The sequence below is a fragment of the Pempheris klunzingeri genome, chromosome 22 (assembly GCF_042242105.1).
Source record: "Pempheris klunzingeri isolate RE-2024b chromosome 22, fPemKlu1.hap1, whole genome shotgun sequence".
NCBI lineage: Eukaryota > Metazoa > Chordata > Actinopteri > Acropomatiformes > Pempheridae > Pempheris > Pempheris klunzingeri.
In genome coordinates this window covers 9,525,052-9,539,998 of record NC_092033.1, presented here as the reverse complement: position 1 = coordinate 9,539,998, position 14,947 = coordinate 9,525,052, and the positions used below count along the sequence as shown (strand labels likewise).

At 41.3% G+C, this 14,947-nt stretch overlaps 1 protein-coding gene across 1 annotated transcript in view; it reads right to left on the bottom strand.

The window, feature by feature from the left end:
* iqsec3a (IQ motif and Sec7 domain ArfGEF 3a) overlaps nt 1-14,947 on the bottom strand; it is a 91,187-nt gene extending 76,240 nt beyond the window's left edge. The window contains exon 1 of the mRNA XM_070853506.1: nt 14,361-14,947. Coding sequence (XP_070709607.1) covers nt 14,361-14,947 — 587 coding nt within the window. The remainder of the gene's footprint in view (nt 1-14,360) is intronic.

Below are 14,947 nucleotides of genomic sequence, written 5' to 3'. Positions count from 1 at the left end.
CACCATGGTTTCATTGTATTTTGTTTTAACTTCTCGTGTCTAATGTGTTTGCCGATGCGCTCCTCTGTGTGTTGAATTCAGCTTTACTGTGTCAATAGCTCTCCGGCTGATTCAACTCGGCTCAAGGCGGAAAAAGATCTGTGCACACTGAAGTGATACAATTTGAAGCATGAGACTGAGAGAGAGGGAGCGAGGGGGATCAAAGCTCGCAATAATTGACGGATTAGTTTTTCACAGACCATTTCCTTGGCAGTTAGGGAAAAAAATAGCTGTTAACATGTTCACTCATAGAAATAACATAATATGCAGTATTAGAATCTGCCCCTGAAGGCCAAACATGGTAAAAACAAATACAACTGACCTTGAAGGAAGCATGCATAACAACAACAGTGGTGCGGCTGAGGTGCTTTAGGTTTTGTGACCGCATGCTTGAAAAAGGATCTTTATGTTTGTTGCCATTATTTCCATCTTTGTTTTGATGCAAATTTTTGGGGGGAACAAATGCATTTCAGAATCAAGGTCAAAGTCAAATGAAGAGCAGGCTTCAAAAAGGGAAAGAAGAACATGCTAGGTGGGCTAAAATTGTATTCTAAAATCTATTGAAAATGCATTTAAACCGAGCAGTTCTGACAGTCATGCATACTTGTTTCATACAGAGAAAAAGGTAAAAAGAGAACAAGGTAATTTAGGTCGGCTACAAAAGTATATCATATGCATTCCACAAGTCAACTCATCTCATGGCAGAATTACCAGAAGCACTTTGATCATGTTAAATCAAGAAAAGACACTCAAGCTGTTTTTGTAATACTTCACTTCCATTTGGGAAATTGGCAGTCCCTGTAAGTGCCATTTTATCACTACGTTTTACAGACTGAAAGTGTGTAAGGCTTTCAGAGAGAAATAAATTCAACACACACTCACAGTGCTTCGCGGTGGTGTGTGTGTGTTGGTTAAAACGATGTATTAAACATGATTGTGCAGTGGATTATCATCTGAAAAATATCCTTGAACTAAATGAGACATCTCTTGTATATGAGCACTGCACCAATCTTCCACACAGACACACACACACACACAGACACACACACACACACAAAAACACCCCAAAACGCTGTCTTGAAAGCCTACCGTATCAATTCCTTTACGCACACACATGCACAGTGTATTAAAAAAAGCTTCCTTGAAAGGTTTACGTCAGCATGGACTCTTGGGCCATCCCAAGCGGCTTAGCTCGCCTTCTGCAAGCGAAACTGAGAGAGCTGGAGATGGACGAGAGAGCAAGACCACTTTTCCCAAGAGAAAGCAAACAAAGGAGGAAGAAAAAAGCATTTTGTCCTTGTATTCGATCCCTTAAAAAAGCTCCTGGCGGTGCTGATGTCAGGAAAGCTGCCATATTTGAGCTTTATTCACACTTTTCTCTATCTCATTGTGGCCTACTTGATTCCACAGCGGCACTTGATGGTAAATACGAAACCATTTTACTATCATTTATATCTGTCTAAACCAGACAAGCCTCCATCTCTTGAGATCACAGTAAAAATATTTACCCAACCAGATACACGTCACCAGTTTTGGGACATTTTCAAAACAATTATACACTAAGATATCGAACGTAAATTTCAGCTTTTGATCCCCTTAAAATCAAAGTAGAGAGAGTTTTTTCTCGGCTCCCAACATTTTACACTCCTCTTCAACTCAACTCCCAACTGTTGGTCCCCTTCAATAAAAACTTAAAACAGAGGCCTTTGAAGGAAGGGGCAAAGCAAGCGGAGGAGGAGAAAGCTGAGCAGGAGCTCCATCAGCTAAAGGGGTTCAAGGCTGACACTGAGCTGGATTTAGTTCTACTGGACCAGTTTGTGTCAAGAGATGAAATATGTTGTTCTTTAACCAAATTTCTGAGGTACTGTGACAGATACCAGGGTTATTAGTTTGTACATGGTGGTAGACATTACAGAGAAACAGCCTGGGAAGGCGCAAAAAACATTGACATTTTGCACAAACATTGTTAGGTAGTTACTGAAATGATTCTTGTGCTGATATAAACTGTAATGAATATAAAATAGCTTGTTGGGTTATTCAGTGTAAGAAAGGTAACAAACTAAATAGCCTTAATTAGTTCTCATCATCAGTCCCTAACATGTGGCTATGCTCTTAGGCTGAGGGGGTTCAAGACTTAAATTTAGATTTATTTCCACTTTATTGATACAAAAGAAATATGTTGTTCTTGAGCCAATTTTTATGCCACACTACTAACAGATCTTTAGTCTGTGCACAAAGGGTGCAGTAGCCATTAAAGAAATGCAGAGCTAGTCTGCAAACATCAACGTTAGCTAGCGACATCAGCTGAAATTATTCTCACATTGATTTAAAATCTCACTTATGTGCAGTTACATGTTGGATTACTCAGTGTAACCAAACTAGCAACTCAAATAATGGCCTGATTTTTTTAGCTGATGATGTGAGTAAGCAGTAACATTTTACAACAAGAAGCTTGAAGATTTTAACCAGGTTCAGCAGATCCAATAGTTATTGACAGCTTGGCTCCAGACCTCAGAATCGCCACCCACATCAACTGAACTTTGACCACATTTCCACCATGACGCACATTGACTATGATTCTGGCTTTGACTGGAGTTGGAAGTGTGGCTCCAATAATTTTAGTGTAGAGAAAAATAGGGAAGTTCATTTTGCACATCTCTGCTCTCTGATGCTATCAGGACTTGAGTAAAAAATGTCAAGCATGGCAGAACTGATCAGATAGGACGCAGATACAGGGGTAGAAAATTAATATTGTAATTATTACCCTTACATGTGGTAGCATCCTAGTCGGCTGTGTCTCACTTTGTGTGAGAAAAAAGGGAAACTCAGTTACTCATTTTCCAATAAAAGCAGAAGTTTTTCTTACTGATTTCATCTGATCTCCAGCTGGCGCTTCAACTATTGAGCACTTTTAGCAGCTTATATCCAGCATCACGCTACACTGTGTTGCTGCAGGACCATCTGCTAAAGACTTGGCAGTGGGTCAGATTTCACAGATATTCTCCATGCTTCACGCTGATGCTTGACAGCTATCAAACTGACGTAGTTGTCATATATCAGCCAGGGCTTGGGCTGATGAGGAAAATCCCATCAGCCAGATCAACAACAGCAGCCCATATATTTTGTGCTGAAGTAAATGATTTGCCTGGTTTTCTACACAAGAAGTTTTTGCTCATAAAGACTGAAAGGACGAGGAAGAGAGGGTATGTAGGCAGATGATGGGGGAGACATGAGAAAAAACATCATCCACATACAGTAACTTCTTTACTCCAGTTCCCACACGAATGACTCATTCGAACTTCAAACTTCTTGCTTATCTCATTGCTTCTTTGCAGATTTGCTCCAAGTTGAAACCTCCAATGACATCACAGTTAGAGTCACCAGCTCCTCCCCCTGGCACTGCGTACCTGATGATGTAATCCTGGCATCAAGGGGTTGACAGACGGGGCGTTGATGATATAACCACAGTGCAGGCGAAGGACAAGATGTCTTTATGGGCATCTGAGTGTGAAGTCAAACTACTAATGTGGCAAACCCAAATGCTTGTTAAATGTCACGGGTAGCACAACAACAAGGCATGTACACACACTAAATTTAATGCACGGGCACCCACACACATCTGGGTTAGTCATTTCTACCTGTGACCTCCAGGAAAAAGATTCAATTCTGTTCTCCGACAAGCATTTAATCCAAAGTGACAATGCTACAAAAATTGCAGCAAAGCATCTATTTTAGTAACAAGTAACATACATGTGAAAGGTAATTGCATGAGGGAATCGTGTGTCCACGTGTGTGAAGAAATGCAAATGAATAATGGAGTATTGGGGTAAATTTGAAGCCAAGTGGATGTATCCATTGTTTTCATTCTTACACAATACAATAAATCATGGTCGAGTCTTGGTTGAGGCTTTTTGTGATGTGCTGAGAAGACGAGGAAAGCTGATTGGACATGCTGTGCCTGTTCCGATCAGCACTACAATGCCTCGCTGCCTTAGGTGGACGGCTTCTAACATTACTCTGGGTAGTAAAGTTAACCATACCTGACATTTCCTTAGGCACATGTGTGTGCCTGTGCACAAGTGTGTTTGCATACAATGCAATAGCGGACATGGAGATTATGTTAGATAGAGAGCGATGGCCAACAAACGAACCCCAATAATATTCAGTTAAAATGACAGTATGTACATATTACTTGCTTTCAAACAATTGTCCAGGGTTTCCGTTAGTATGTTTCAAGTTGACCCCTTGCCGTGCCAAAGCATCAGGGAATTGTTTGCATGTATTTTTAACATGTCTTTTTTAAACTACAGTTACAGTGGGGGAGCTCAGATGGAAATAATGGTTGGAAAGCTTACCAGTGACATCTGACAAAACAGCAGGTCTAGCATTAGTGTTCTTTACCTGCTTCCAAGTATCTCAAGCTCACATTACCTAGTAACCTTAGTCACAGTAACACAAACAGTCAGTAACACAGGTACTTCAGTTGTGATATTTAGGGATGGTGTCAAGTAGAAAAGGCAAAAGACGGCCAATTACTGGAGGTGATGGTGATGGTGATGGTGATGGTGATGGTGATGGTGATGGTGATGGTGATGGTGATGCTAACATTCGCAGCTCCACCAAGTCAACAATGTTAGCCCAGCCTCGGTTCAACTAAACCCAACCAGCAAGTAAGTTTCTCTCTGCTTTAAAGTGATCAGTTTGGATCTTTTGGTTGATCTAGCACAGTAACAATCAGGACTTAAGTTTTTTGTATAGTGCAAAAACTTAAATATTATTTATTTTAATTCATTTTATTGTTGCTGAAAAGCGCAGCATTCCAAGACTGTTCAGTGTCAGGTTCTTTGTAAGACTAAAACATTCACTGATTTTTATTTGAATGTGTGCTGAATAAAGGACTTTTTATAACAACACATTACAGTCATATCTTTACATCTCCAATCAGTTTTTAGCACTGACATGTAGAGTCCTATGGAATCTGTCATAGCTTTTTTAAATGTTCATACTATACAAGCTTACTTAGTAGTTGACTTTTTCTGACTGGACCTTGGTTGGTCCTCCGCAAGAAACAGCTGCATTATTCCATCAAATTCTAGTTACAAGCCTGTGGTAATGCTTTGTACAATCATATCTTGTTTAATATTGTGTAGACCAAAAAATAGAGGTTTATAAAAACTACTAGACTTTTAAATCACAAAATTAGTCACAACTAGATATTTCCCCGAAAATGCTCAGCCCTAACATGCACCCACAGTTTAACCGCTCGCCTAACCCTCGTTGGACACTCACAGATGCACACTGGTACAGATGCAGCAAAACAATTAGGATTGTCTGTTCAGGGATTTTCAGTGCTAAGCTCTCAGGAGGTGAAATCTCTGCGACAGATGGGTGGACATTTTTCCATAACGGCACACAGTTCCTTCTTTCAAAGATCCCTTTTCCCCAAGCTGCAGAGGTCATTAGCTCACTGACCAATGGGAGTCATGCCACAGCATTATCTGCCCTTGGGGAATCCCACCATCTTAGAGGGACAAACATTGGAGTAACACGCTTTTAAATAATTTTCAAGACATATGTTAGTGTTAGTCTATGGTCAACAATCTGTTTCATTACAACACCACATACATTAGCAGCTGCGAACTGCCAGCTAATAGCACATTTTGTGCTGAAATATAAAATGGGTTGTAATGCATTACAAGAGTGTGATATGAGGGGTGTATAAACAAGTGCTACACTTATCCCATCTGCCCATATTTTGGTTTTTCTTCCCTCCACAATGAAAAAATGTGCAGTTGTTAAGTAGCTGTTAAAGTGGCAAACTCATATAACATATAGTGCAATTTTATTTTCATAAAGGCTTCACTTTTACGTAAAAAAAGAAGATAGATTTGTTTCAATAACAAATTGAAATGTTATCTTTAAACAAAATTTGGTGTTAATATTTTTGACATTTCTATCAGAGTAATAAAGATATGCAAAATTAAAGACGGATGAAAGCTTTGATTATTTGATAAAATTATCTGCTTATATTATGCAATCAGATTGAGTGACGCCAGATGACAACACTGATGTCATTTTAATTTGCAACCGCAACTCTGAAATATGTAGATTGCATACTAATGACACACACACACTCTGCTGATTGCTCATTAGGCTTACAGTTCATTTGCATGAGGAAAATATGAAAAGCATCAATCAGTTGTGTGAATAATTTACCTCCAACCACGAAGGAGGCGAGTCACTATGCGTGGCACAATGACTAATGTCAAAAACAAATTCAAATTGTGTGCACATCGTGTGGGTGTGCATTATTTCCATATAAAGGATGATGTCATGTGAGGCATCTGGAAGTGTCAAGGACGAGGATGACACGCCTGTCTTTCAGTGAGTCGGCATCTAGCCCAAGTGACAAAGCACTGCCAGCTGGGAGCCATGTTTAAAAGAAAAATCAAGATTCAGCCAAACGTGTCATTTTGATTGATTAGGAATCACAGACGCAGAGGACACTGGGAAGAAACTGTTTGTGTTTTAGCCAAGTTATGACAAAAATGGGACAACATTTGGACTTTTCTTCCCCGTTTGTGCGATTATTCTGTCCCTGTCCTATTTTTTAATCTAATTATATAGCCTGTCTGTCATTCTGTCTTTGTTTCCACATTATGTATCCTCTTTACCATGTTCTCCATAATTATCTACCCTTTTAATTTTGAACAACATATCTGAAAACCTGAAAGGTGAAGCAGGGCAGCCTAAATAACAACCAACAATCAAAAGCTGACAGACAAATTTCTTATTGTGCTTTGTATTTTCTGTATTGGGGAGATGTTGTTTGCAGGGGTGTAGGCTTAGGATCTGATTCAAATAAAACAACACAATAAGAAAGGGGTTGTCTTTTTTGATTTAGAGCATTTTCAGTACGTTTTTGTGCCTGCATTCCAGAGAAGTACACATTCGGCTTATTGCATTTCCACATGATTTGCAAAGATACTGAGCTGAGCAAACTTATTTAAATTAGATTTAAATTTAAATATCAAAATTGAATTATACAGCACAGAGTATAAATAAATAAGTAATGATGTTCACTAAACTGAACACCTCAGACCAACAGCGGTGTCAAGTAAGCCAAAGCAAGTTACATCCTTGATTACCAAACACCCCCCACATAAATGAAAAAGAGAGAAAATGATCCCATATATCCCCTTAGCTGTTCTTGGGTCCTTTTAGCACCCAGACACAAAAACAAACACAATCTTTAACACACACACACACACACACAGCTGCATTACAGATAACTGGGACTGTCTTTGCTCAACTTGTGCATGAAAACCGCTAATATTCTACAGGGGAGTCAGGAATCACCCGGCAGCTACGTCCTCTGAGAAATGAAGCAATTTAAAAGCACTACGCACCAAATGTGATATTCATGATTTGGATTCCAGCAGCAGAGCCAAGCCACCCTGTCATAACCGAGCAGACGTGATTCCCATTCAGACGGAGGGGAGAGGAAGCAAAGTAAAGAGCAGAGGTTTGCAAGAGAGGAGGATCCATCTCTCAAGTAATGGTGGTGAAATACATATAGGAGGACAGAGAGAGAGCAAGTATAGATTGGACCAATATGTCCATTTGAACTCCTTGTATCCATCATCCACCCATCCACTTCTCCCTCAGTCAGTCCCACTGATGTCTTTGAGAGACAAATGTGCAGAACAGCAGTGGTTCTACTTCTCTTTCAGCCTCCAGCAACAGAAAATTGTCATTCTAAAAGGGTCAATTCACTCAAATCACAAAAACAATGTACATTTTCTCATTTACCACGAGGGGTATAAAGCTACATAGATAGTTTCAGTCTTCATGCAAAGGTGTTTAAGATATCTGCCCCTGAAGCACATGCCACCACAGTTACATGAGTGGGCTTGAATAAAGTTTCATTTGCGTCGCTCAAAGTAATCGGAAATTACATTCAAATGAGGACAGATTCTTCCATAGAAAGTAATTCTGATTCAGTCTCATGGCTCTTATTGACCTTACTGTTTTCAGGTAAAGGCTACTTATAATTCCACATAGTGGAGCACTTAACGGCTGAGAAGCCAGATATTTCCCTCAGGAGTTGGTAGAGACCAAAACAGGAAAAAGAGGAGGGAATATCGAACTTACAAATGGATGCTAATATCGTGATAACTACAAGTGGTGTTTTGCAGGTTGTCCCACAAAAAAAAATCTATTAGTACATTTTTAATGTCTGATTAGGTTTAACCAACTTCTCAGTGAAGGATGGAGAAAAATCATCTCCATGATTAAAAGTAGAACTACTTGGTTAAGCTTAGTGAAAGACTAAGGTGAGACTGTTTGCTAGGTAAATGTAAAAAAAAGTTGTTTATTGTTTTATGTATTTGTACAAATGACTGATACTATCAATTTATGGTGAGGACAATGTCATCCAGCTAGCCACACAACAGCGTTAGCATTAGAAGTCTACATTTTCTTAATCACGCTGTTAAATGAGGTTATTGTGGCTCTAAGGTTTCACCTTGTGTTGGTTGTATGTTGCTCTCACAAAGTGAAACTTTAAGTGATACTGAGCCCATTTTCAACTGGCTTTGTGTCATTATAATGTTAGTAGTATATACAAATGAAACATGTTTAACTATCCTCCGTGTTGCCTGAACCAAGAGCTCCCTGTATTTGCTGCCATAATGGTTCTGTACTACCAGCATTGTAACATACAATGCCAGTTAAAAAAAATCAGCAAAAGTATCGTTTCAAGTATATTATCTAGAGAAAAGGCCCATTATATATTAAGATAAAGGATAGCTTGGATGTAATACCTGTAGATCAAGGCTAGAGTGTCTGTAAAGGGTTAGCATAGCTGGTGGAGTCCGTGCTGGCAAAGCTCCAAGCTCATTGATCTGAGAGCATCAGAACAAGGAGAGACTGCAGCATCCAGCAGGCGCTCAGCGGGGGTACTCTATAATGTATGTATGTGTCTGAGAGTGTGTGTGCGCTGAACTCCCCTTCTGCGAGTGCTACCCGTACATCCAAGTTTATCTCTGAAAGAGACGAGCACAGTCAGGAAATGGCATATGAGATGGCGTACATTCTGCACTCCTGCTGGTACAAGGCCAGTAGGGGGGAAAAGCGAGGGCACGGTAGGTGCAGAGGAGAGTCGCGGCCAATGCGGAAAAACATGCTGGCAGCCAGGTGGCATGAGGCATGTTTGTGTGTAAGAGTGAGAGCTTAATATATCTAAGAGGGTGTGTGGGCGGCAGGGAAGCAGCAGAGAAGCACCTGGAGCTATATGAGAACACTGGGATTTCCACCTCAGGCAACAGGATTGCTGCCTATCAGACACGCACGGGCCTCTGTGCACACAAACACACCACTTTGCCTACGCTCGCTGTCACTCGTCTTGACTCCCTCCTGAACACACAGTCCAACCCTCACACACTCATTTCTTTCACACACACACACACACACTTAGCAGCCCTCAAGCGTATACAGGGAACCAAAGGACACGGTGGATTCAGTGCTTCAGTTCAGCCAGGAGATGGGTTAAATGCTGGAGAGCCTGATGGTGAGCGGGTGGGACTGAATACTCATCTGCAGAGGTGGCTGCTTTAGCATAAGATGCTGATTACAGGAAAGGCGAAAAGGGAAAGGGAGGGGAATGAAGATGGGATGGTGGAAAAGGAGAAATTTAGAAATATAGAGTTTAGAAGAAGGGGAGAAGAGACAGGGACAGTCGAAGAGGGAGAGATTTGTAGGCTGGGAACGAGGAGTCAGCGATTGGGATGAGAATACGAACAATGGAAGCTGAGAGTGGGAGTTGACAGAGAGAGGAGGATGAAAAAAAAAAGAGTAGACGGGATTGCTAAAGGCTTCCCTCAGATCACACAGGCCCCTTAAGAATCTCTCTCAGACTGTGTAACACAACTGCAACACTTCAGATTCCCCCGTCTGAGAGGTTTGAGCTGACACCGGAGCAGAGGAGTCTGCTAGGGATGGAAACAACTTTTCATCCACGTTCACTTTTTCAAATCTGAAGGCAAGCCTTGATTTGCATTCTTCAAATTATGCCACTGGAAGAGATGAGGAATGCATGATGTGAGTGAGACAGCATTTTCATTTTTCATAGCTTTCGCTAATGGATTCTCTGCTTCCTTTCAATCAAGTGTGGAAACGGTGCTTACGTTGGAAATCCGTCACATCCCAGTATTATTTGTTTACTCACTCGCCTCCTTATTTCCTTACTTCAGTAATTAACTCTGTGTTATTATTCCTTGTGTGACTTTCGGTAATGTTCCTTTCACTGAACAAGCTCCTGCAGGTGTCTTCCCTTCTATTATGAGATTTTGGGAAATAAATGATTTGAGAACACAGCGTGTAAAACCTTTAACGGGATAATGTGATCTTACCTCTGTCTGTCCCTATCAAGCGATGGGAGGACGACCTGAGGAAGTGACTGCTAATAACATGCATTAGCATATTCAGCAGCTGCTGATTCTGATGCTGGCGTCAGTGAAGTAATGACCGATCCGACAAGGTCTGAGGCTTATCTGTTCTTCCATAGACACATTTTATTAAAGGAGGTGGAACAGAACCATGTCTATCTCAAAGCAGACACCACACAAGTCTCACGTCTCTGAGCTGATGCTAAGCTAATTTGGTTCGTCACTACTATTTGAGGCCACTTCTTCCTTTCATTGGTAGCAGAATGACAACATTATACCATTTGAATTATAGCCATGTTCTTCTTCAAAGGTACCACTAATAGCCAGGTTAACTTAGCCTTGCAAAAAAGACCGGACTAAACAGACAAGAGTAATAACAATAAATGCTGTTTTACGGGGAGTTATGTCTCATGAGGCTGGACGATTAGTATTTTTTTTCAATTACGATTTTGGTTTCCAATAATCCTGAAATGAAGACAATTTGAGATAAAATGGCTATCCTGCCCGATTCCCTTTCACAAAGTTGCTCTCATTTTATCTTGTGTTATAGATCCAGTGCACCCCTTTCATATCCCCCCTCCATAGCTGACGGGTTCTCACCGGGGTCGTCTCCGAACTTTTCTTTTCCAGGTGTCACGATCTGTGATACCACATCATTCATTTCCCCAAAACCTTTAAGAAAAGAGCAGACACCTGTAGCATACCGCTAACTCTCGCAGACAGTAAAAGTCATCGCACCCATCATGTGGCTATGAATACCGTGGATAAATATATAGACAGATAAACACTCCACCCTTGTTAGTAAGTTAGTGACATGTCCCTGTCATCCATGCTTTAATGGAAATGTATTGCTTCTCCTGCAGCACTGACAGCACAGCGATACACCATCTTGTCCAACCAGGATCAATGCCATAAGTGGAAATTACAATGCTCCTTCACGTCCCCTGCCTTTCATGTATCGCTGCTTTTACATTAAGGATAAGACAGTGTATAGTATGCTCTCTCTCTCTCTCGAGCTCTCTCCCCTTCTCTCTCATTGTTCATCATTCTGCACAACTGTCAGGGGACATGGTTGGTAAATCACGAATGAACCCACTTATTGAATCCCCCCTGACATTTATTCTGTACAGCTCATATCTTGTGTGTTTGTTCATGTCTGGGTGAATCCATGTGAAAGCAGCTGTGTTTTTTTTCTCTAGTATTCATGTAGATGTATACTATTCCTGACCTGCGCTCTTTAGGAATTATGTCTTAATGGCACGATAAATCAATCTGGATTAACAGAAACAATGCAAATGCAGCCAAACGGAACAGATGGGGCTCAGTGCGGTGCATTGTGTGTGTCACTGTGTGCATGGGTTTGTGTGCAGCTCAGGCAGAGGCAATTCATGTGACCTTGATAGTAGCAACCAAAGAACAGTCAGCACCATGGACAGTTCTGAAGCCCATACAGTGCAAACAAAAAATAGAAGATTTCATGTTTTATTGCTAAAAAATATTGATCAAAAGGGATTTAACGTGCTTTTTTTAAAATCAAAAATGCTATGCTTCTCTTCAGCATGTCTTGGAGGCTCGAGAGGGTAAATGAATGTTGCAAAATACAAGTAGATCGTGGAGAAAAACCTGATGCAGGCTGCAAGAAACCTGCAACTTCATGGGGAGATTTGTTTTCGAGCAAGAAAGTGACACCAAGCTTAAAGCAAAGCTACATGTAAATGGCTTCCAAACAACAATGTTAATGTCCTGGAGAGGCTGAATCAGAGTCCAGATCTCAAGCCAATTTAGAATTTGTGACTGGACAGTATTTCATGTTTTATATTTGTTGTTGATTTAGATTGCTTTGTATAAATGTCCACATTGTCCACTTTGACAATAAAAGGGTAGTTTTCTGTTAATTGGTATCAAAAAAGCCACAGTAAATCTACTTTGACTCAATGCTGTCGGAGAATAAAATATGAAAACTGCACTGCATGAGCACTGCATACATATACATACATGCATACAAACACCCATTAGAGTCCTACAGATGTCACCACCTTAGTCCAATTAACTAATACTCAATATAATATATTCAATAAAGAGAGTCACTGAGGGCATTTTGTACAACTTAAAGTGTTATCTTCACTTGATAGGAATATACGTATTCTACTTCATATACTTCACAACATCACGAAAACATAAAGTGACAACAGGATGTGATACTGGACACCTTCATATACTCTTTAACACTATCCGAAACTTCCTGTTCTGCCAGCTATTTTCTCAAATAATGGGAATCATCGGGGAAAATGCCTGTATAGTCCAAGTTCATGCCATCAAATAGTTCATTTTGTCTGTTTCTAACATCAACTATCATCATATATTATGAAGAAAAGACACAAAATCCTTAAAACCGAGACGATGGAACCAGGGATTGTCTGGTATTTTTGCTTGAAAAATGAACGATTGATCGATTATGAAAATAGTTGCTGGTTAGTTTTCTGTTAGTCCACTCATCTTTTCAGCTCCTTTGGGAACAAACAGATTGACTAACAGAGTTTTGATGCCATTAACTCTGTATGACACCAGAAATATGACACAACATAACTACAAGGAAGCAGATTCAAACTTATCAAAGCTTACTGGTGACTCTGAAGTGGCTATTCGGCTGTGATTTATAGGCAAACGCTAATGTCGTTCTGTCTTTGCTTTTATCCTCCCCCCCAGATATATTCCTCTCAGTGTTAAAAGAGTCTTAATGAGGAACAAGCTGTTCTAGTCTTACCTGCAGCTTGTGCAACCAGACCTCGATCGTAGGTGTATTTTTATCTTTTGTTTATGTAGCGATGCCAAAGTGCTGACATTTGTCTCAAAGTCAGTGATATGCCTTTAGGTTTAGCTGGTGCTTTGCTTGTTTCAATGCGTGTTCACAATGTCACCACGCTCTGCTGGCACCTGTGAAATCACTGCCTCAGCCGAGCCTAAAAACAGATCCATTTAAACAAAAACTCAGCTCAGTGTATTGAGACACAACCTCAACAAAACGAAAAGGGGAAGGAGAAGCAGACCACAGTATGGAGTGCATCATTTAACCGAACTTCTGTTCCATTACAGGCCACCCCAAAAGACTTGAGCTCTGGTGTTTAGTCCCACAGAGTAGTGACAGCCTACCTTGGTGCACAATTAACAAAGCACCGATGTTAAAATGCCAGCCAAGGTCCTCAAATCAATATCCATTAAGCACACAATTGATTTAACAGGGCTACAACCAAGTGAATAATGTGAAAATACAGGAGGAGTTTGAATTACCTGTCAGAAAATTAAGCCTCAGCTTGTCAGGGGATGTGAAGTAATCAAAGGTAGATTGTGTGTAGTCCAGCACTGGGCTCATACACTGTCTGACATGATTTAATATCTTTTTGTAGGCTACTTCATTACATTTAACTGTATTTTTCTGTGGGGTTTTTTTTTCAATAGTTTCCCTTGAAATATGCTTCCATAATTTCAGCTGACACTGGAGATAAAAGGCTATGGCTTCTAGTCTGACGGCCCTTGAGGATGTCACATTGTTTTCTGGCCAAACACATTTTCTATATTTAGACAAGAAAATCTGCCAGAGTACACTGGGAAAATATCCATCTTATTAGGGTCAGCGGATGTAATGTGGAGTCTTTTATGTGTGTTTTATAAGGCAAGCTTAACAGTGGGCTGAAACTCTGTGCAGTCTCAATAAAAGGTCGTGTAAAACACATTATAAAGATTTTTAAAAAATCAGAAGTAAGCGCTCTTCATAGGAACACCCCTCTCTGTTTTATCTATAGAAGCAAATTCAAAGAGTCTCGGTAAGATGGAGATTGTTTTTTTTGCAGCGCACATAGCATGAAAACTACTTACTCTGCTTTCCTGGCCAATCCAACTGAGCGGCAGAGAGCGGTGGGAGTCTGCGGAACCAGGGACTTGCAGCAGGGGCTCCTCTTGTCCTCCTCGGCGGAGTCCGGGCTGGCTTGGCTCGCTTTGGGTGACTGCGGTGAGGTGGGTACGAGCTGCAGCTGCTGCGGGTGGTGGGAGGACGGCGCAGGAATGCTCGGGTGCTGTTGAGACTGGGCCGATAGACTGGGAATCTGCTGCTGCTGCTGCGGCGGCGGCGGCTGCTGCTGCTGCTGCTGCTGCTGCGCCTGCTGGCCGAGGTGAGCCGCGGCTTTGTTGCTCCCCGGGTGCTGATGGAGGTGGGCCGGCGCCTGGGGACTGGTGCTGCGGTGAGTCGGGTGGTGGTGGTGGTGGTGGTGCTGAGCGGGCTGCTGCACGTAGTGATGGGGGTCCCGCAACTGTCGGTTCTCTCCTATCAGGTCCTCCACCTTTCGCTCGAGTTCGTCGATGCGTTGGCGCTGCGTCTGGATCAGACTTTGCTGGTTCTGGACGATGGTGGTGAGCTCCTTCAGGTACAGAACGGCTTTCATTGGATTATCCAGCAGGCTCTCCAT